At 45.4% G+C, this 6,367-nt stretch overlaps 1 protein-coding gene across 2 annotated transcripts in view; it reads right to left on the minus strand.

Annotated features, from left to right (window-relative positions):
• The window catches only part of PDCD6IP (programmed cell death 6 interacting protein), a 71,365-nt gene extending 68,156 nt beyond the window's left edge, over positions 1-3,209 (minus strand). Inside the window, exon 1 of one of the 2 annotated variants that reach the window (XM_027523440.1) lies at positions 2,860-3,209. In XM_027523440.1, coding sequence (XP_027379241.1) covers positions 2,860-3,068 — 209 coding nt within the window. In that variant the 5' untranslated portion in view covers positions 3,069-3,209. The remainder of the gene's footprint in view (positions 1-2,859) is intronic. The other variant, XM_027523439.1, reaches the window with a different exon arrangement.
• Positions 3,210-6,367: the final 3,158 nt, after the last annotated feature.

A 6,367-nucleotide genomic window follows, 5' to 3' on the forward strand; every position in this document is an offset into this window, starting at 1 on the left:
AGTCTCCTGCATTGCAGGCCAATTCTGTACAGTCTGAGCCACCAGGGAAGTCCAAGAATACTGGAGTGGGTAGCCGATCCTTTCTCCAGGGGATCTTCCTGCCACAGGAATCAAACCGGGGGCTCCAGCATTGCTGAGCTACCCAGGAAGCCCATACCATCCCTAAGCTATCTAAACTACCCCTCTACCAACTTTCTACACAAGACCAAAATCATAATTTAATTCACTGATAATCTGAGATCTCCCACATACAGCTGAATTCAACCCTCGTACAACAACATAGATGATATAAAACAGGCTAACACAGAAAAGTCCATACATGAATGCTGCTCACCCTCCATTTTTTCGATCAAATTTCAGAAAGCTGACAACCAGGCTTTTTCATGGAAGGAGACTGTAAGCTTTCTCTACAAAGAAATTAATCACCACAAAAGACTGATCACCTAGTGATCAGATTCAATATTTACTGAGGCACTCCTAACCAATTTGTACTTAAAGTCACTTTACAAAGGATAACATTCACTTTTAATATTACAACACATAAACGGTATTTTAGGACATTTTAAGAGTTCGTCTAAAAACAAAAAGGCAAGTCCATCACTGGACCTATATGTGTAGAGCTGTGTGCCAGTACTTACGAAGCTAGTTTCTATTCTTTAGGAATTAACTTAAATCTTCTTTTTCAAAAAGTTCATTAAGTTAAAATATGTAAATTAATGCTCAGTTTATACAATTATTGAAATATATTAACAGTAAAATATTCTGCATAATTGGATGAACCACCCCATAACAGGATGCATACCAAAGATACTTTTGTACATACCTCCATTATAAAATGTAATACACTGTACTAATATCTATCAGCTTACCCTAACTCCACCTGAAAAGCAAGAATGTGCTAATGTGAGGATAATGCAGAGACGACTAAAGAAACAGTTTCAAACAAACTGTCTCTGCAAGAGCCCTAAAACCTAGGAACAGTTCTCACATTTATGCCTGGGAAAATACTAAAAGAATGCACAAATTTAAAAAGTTTTAAACCTCATATTACCAATATTCACTATCCTTTCTTGTCTATCAAGTCTCTGAAGACTCCACTGCTCCTTAAGTGTTGAGACCAAACCTAATGCATTCCTGTTTTCATTTCATACCATGACCCATGCTTTGTAAATACTGCTAGTGAAAAATCCTCACTGAACGCTACTCAGGTCTAGGTAAGAGCACGTTAATATAAAGAATGTCTAAGTATTCATAGGTTAACTTTTTAAAAAGCTTATATAAGTATCAAGCTTATATATCTTCGAAACCCAAGTCTTAGCTTTTAAAATTTACCACCAAGGGGTCGTAATCTATTCAGTACCCTCCTCCTGGAAAACTGACTCCATACTAATGCTACTTTAATCCATGCTGCACGGAGAAGTTAAACCAGCACAGTGACTCAGAGGAGGGCGATTAGGCCATTTCCCACTGTACGTGGGCACAAGCCAATCCAATCAGAGGCTTCCGTGGACTTTTGCCAGGGCACAGGAGAAAAGCACTCTTGTGTAAGATCCTGACTGTTAAGACCACCGTAATTACAGGAGAGCCAGTGGCCATCTCTCCGGATTACAGGAACAAAGCTCTCCTAAGAGGAAAACATCCTGGAGGCAGAATCATCTCCAGGAATGCCTAAGGAAGCAATATTCGTTGCCTTTTCAGTTAGTGAGTTTAACCTGAGCGGCTCCTACTTGCGTCTTAATATAGCTGTGTTTTTCCTGTGAAATGAGACTACATTAGACACAGAAAATGTGATCATTAAAAAGGTGAGCGAAAGAATTTTAACTATAAAGTACTATAAAAATGTCCTGCCATCCTAACTGGAAAGTTCTACATAAAAAACTCTCATTAAATACATCCTGAGTTCAATAAACATTTACTAAGATAACAAATTTACTCCATTATGTGCATACCTGTTTGTGAACAAACTGATTAAAAGGAACCTATCTGGAACGTTCTGTCATTCAAGTTTAAATTTTAAATAATGGCAGCTCCTAACCAATGGACGGAGAAGGCAATGGCACCCCACTCCAGTACTCTTGCCTGGAAAATCCCACGGACGGAGGAGCCTGGTAGGCTTCAGTCCATCGGGTCGCGAAAAGTCGGACACGACTAAGCGACTTCCCTTTCACTTTTCACTTTCATGCATTGGAGAAGGAAATGGCAACCCGCTCCCGTGTCCTTGCCTGGAGAATCCCAGGGACGGGGGAGCCTGGTGGGCTGCCGTCTATGGGGTCGCACAGAGTCGGACACGACTGAACTGACTTAGCAACCAATGGAATTCTCCATCGGTCGTTCGGTTGCGATGAACTTAGGAAGAGGGTTCATTTCAAAGTGGACAGTATGGAGTAAGTAACAAACATGAGTTCCAGAGCCCCAATTCTGCCACTTCCCTCAAGCAAATTACTATTATGAAATTCCAACCTGGCCAACAAAGTTTTGCGGTGATGCAAAAATGGAGGAAGGGAGGAGTCTCACAGACACCCGCCTCCCCCGCAAAAAAAAAAAAAAAAAAAAAAGTGAAGAAAACTAGTTCTGGGTAAATGTGACAAGAGAGACTGAATACGTGGTGGACCGTTCCTCCCAGGTGGCCGGTCGGCCGGGCCCCGGAGGACCGAGGACGGCGGACCGCGGCGGGCAGCCAGGGGAAGCGGGTAGGGTCACCCGGGCCTGCAGGAGGAAGAAATGCAGACCACACCTACGCGCCGGGCCAAGCTGGGGTGGGGCGGCCGGTCCCGCCGTGGATGTGAGTCAGGAAGGGCGGAGGAAGCAGGGCAAGCGGCAGGCCGCCGACAGCCTCCCCCTACCCGGCCCCAGGCCCACCTCAGCAGCGTCTCGAGCGCGCCCTCGTGCTTGTCCAGCGGGCGGCCGAGCGCGGCGCGCCGCAGCTTGCTGAGCTCCTCCGCCGCGCGGCAGTACTGGGCCTGCTCCTCCCCGCCGCTCGGGTACGTCTGCTGGATGAACTTCACCAGCGGCTTGGCCAGGTCCACCTCCGAGGTCTTTTTCAGCTGTACCGAGATGAACGCCGCCATGGCGAGCGCCTCGGCAGCCCTTCGGGCCAAAGACACCACGGGAGGGCGACGAGGGCCGAGGGCCGCGGAGTACCGGGCCGGCGGACGGGCGGACTGAGGGGCTGACGGACGTGCGCTCCGCTTGCGCTTCGGGTCCGGCCACTTCCGGGAGCTCCGGCGCAGGCGCACTCGGCGCGCCGCCCGCGGTCACGTGAGGGAGTCGGGGAGCCGGCAGCTCACCTGGGCCCCACTCGTCCGGGGCTGAATCTTGAGGTGCCAGCCTGCCCCACCTGTGGAATTTTTCTCTTTCCTTCTACTGCTTCGGCAATTGGGCCGAGCGCTTGCGTAAAACTAACTTCCTGCACTCGAACAGTTCCCCAGGGAGGTACTATTACTGGCACTGGCGTGAGTTTGCGGCCACCTGCCCAAGACATGGCTGCTTCAGGGTTATTGTGACCTATGGTGATTGATTCGGCGGGGTGCTGTGCACAGATGCTGTGTTCACAGTGAGTCGAGCAGGCAAGGCCCTTGCTCTTGTGCAGCGAGCGTACTGTCAGGTATGGACACAGATACTAAGGTGGACCAAAAAAGTATCTTGGGGGTCTTCCCAGGTGGCGCTAGTGGTAAAGAATCACCTGCCAATGTGAAAAAGTATCTTGGTACAAAAAGCAGGGTGCTTGGGATGTAGGGTATGAGGGTCCCTCCAACGAAGCTAGTTTAAATAATTACAATTATTAAATAATTAGAGACAGCTTTTCTGAGGAAGTGAACTTTAAAAGATCTGCAGTTTGAGGGATTTCCCTGGTGGTCCAGTGGTTAAGACTGCATGCTTCCACTGCAGGGGGCTCAGGTTGGATGGAAGATGCCAAATGAAGTGGCAAAAAAAGTTAATAATAGTTATATGAAGTATATTTTTTTAACAAGAGGAGGGGGGCTACAGTTTGATAAGATGCTTGACTTTAGGAGAAAGGAAGAGAAGCGGAGAAAGTAGGGGCTGGGGAGGCTCTCCCAGACCAAGGGGCAAAGGCCCTAGAAGGCAAGCACTTCAGCTTCCCATGTTCAGGGAGTGGAAACAGTGTGGCAACAATTTTAAAAAGCAAGTGGAGACTGGATGAAATTAGATTGGAAGAGTACATCATGAGAAACGCTGGGCTGGATGAAGCACAAGCTGGAATCAAGATTGCGGGGAGAAATATCAATAACCTCAGATATGCAGATGACACCACCCTTATGGAAGAAAGTGAAGAGGAACTCAAAAGCCTCTTGATGAAAGTGAAAGAGGAGAGTGAAAAAGTTGGCTTAAAGCTCAACATTCAGAAAACGAAGATCATGGCATCCGGTCCCACCACTTCATGGCAAATAGATGGGGAAACAGTGGAAACAGGGACACAGTTTATTTTGGGGGGCTCCAAGATCACTACAGATGGTGATTACAGCCATGAAATTAAAAGATGCTTACTCCTTGGAAGGAAAGTTATGACCAACCTAGATAGCATATTGAAAAGCAGAGACATTACTTTGCCAACAAAGGTCTGTCTAGTCAAGGCTATGGTTTTTCCAGTGGTCATGTATGGATGTGAGAATTGGACCGTGAAGAAAGCTGAGCGCCGAAGAATTGATGCTTTTGAACTGTGGTGTTGGAGAAGACTCTTGAGAGTCCCTTGGACTGCAAGGAGATCCAACCAGTCCATTCTAAAGGAGATCAGTCCTGGGTGTTCTTTGGAAGGAATGATGCTAAAGCTGAAACTCCAGTACTTTGGCCACCTCATGCGAAGAGTTTACTCATTGGAAAAGACTCTGATGCTGGGAGGGATTGGGGGCAAAAAGAGAAGGGGATAACAGAGGATGAGATGGCTGGATGGCATCACTGACTCAATGGACATGAGTTTGAGTGAACTCTGGGAGTTGGTGATGGACAGGGAGGCCTGGCATGCTGCAGTTCATGGGGTCGCAAAGAGTAGGACACGACTGAGTGACTGAACTGAACTGAACTGAAGGCATCAAATCTTTCAGACCGTTTTAAGCCAAGTTGAAGAGTTGTAGAATAAGTAGGAAGCTGTAAATGGCATTTAAGCAATGGTGACATGATACCATTCATGTTTAAAAGACCACCCTGTGCATCAACCTCATGGGGTGTCATGAAGTATACAGTATCATCATCTGTGATCTAGTCCAGTCAAAAATGTTTAACTTGACTCTGTCAGTTCTTTGCATCTAACACAATTTATGAGAAATGCAGGGGATAAAAGAGCAAACTAAATGATACCATACAAAGTAAGCAAGCAAATCCAGAAGCTGGAATGTTGTGCAGAAAAACTGGTCCCATCTCTTTAAAAATTTAGAGTTGAGGGAAAAAAGCCCCTGCCTCTATAAAAAGAAATGTGAGGGACATAGAGTCTGGATTGAATTCTGATTTGTACAGACTACCTATGAAATTTCAGAACAACTGAAGAAATGTGAATATAGATGGACTGAATATGAGATGGAAACACAGTGCCATGGAAAGGTGGAGTTTGTTAACTGAAAAGGGCAAGTCACAAAACAATATGTATGTTACAATATCTCATTTTGATTACAAAATGCACATATGTATATTTATGTAGTATGAAAAAAGATCTAGAAGGATTTTACATAAGTTGTTAGTGTTGCCAAAACTTGGCCAGCTCTTCACAGAGACAGGGAGACAGAGTTTTGGATGAAGCAGAAAGAGTAGCTTTTATTGCTTTGCCAGGCAAAGGGAGCCACAGTGGGTTTCTGCCATCAAGACCATATGACCCACTGTGGAGGAGGTAGTGAGGAGCTTTATAGTGGCCAGGGAGTAGGGTGTGATCAGCTCGTGGACAGTTCTTGGACTAGTTGACATCAAGGTGAAATGTCAAGCATCATCAGTTCAGTCTAGAGCCCAGGTTCTCGTGGTCAGCAGTTTTCATCTGGAGAGGGGATGCTTCCTGTTACAAAATTTAGGAATATGTGTCAGGCCTTTATATCTTTCAGGAAACTGTGAGTTGAGTGATTCTGCCATGTGGCTGAATTATAGTCTAAATTGTTACCAGTTCCCCAGCCAAATAGCTATTCTTTGTTTCTACATCATCACATTTCCTGATCGTTAACTCTTGAGTCAGCCTTTTACTTCAAAAGAAAACGATGCAGGGGCTTGTACACGATTTCATTAGCTGTGCTCTTTGGAAGTGAAAATGTTTATATATTTTTGTTTATTTTTTATTTTCTTTATTTTTGCCTATCTTTTGTGTAATATTTTTAAATTCATTGATTTATCTGACTGTGCTGGGTCTTAGTTTTGGGATCTTTAGTTGTGGCAT

The sequence above is a fragment of the Bos indicus x Bos taurus genome, chromosome 22 (genome assembly GCF_003369695.1).
Source record: "Bos indicus x Bos taurus breed Angus x Brahman F1 hybrid chromosome 22, Bos_hybrid_MaternalHap_v2.0, whole genome shotgun sequence".
NCBI lineage: Eukaryota > Metazoa > Chordata > Mammalia > Artiodactyla > Bovidae > Bos > Bos indicus x Bos taurus.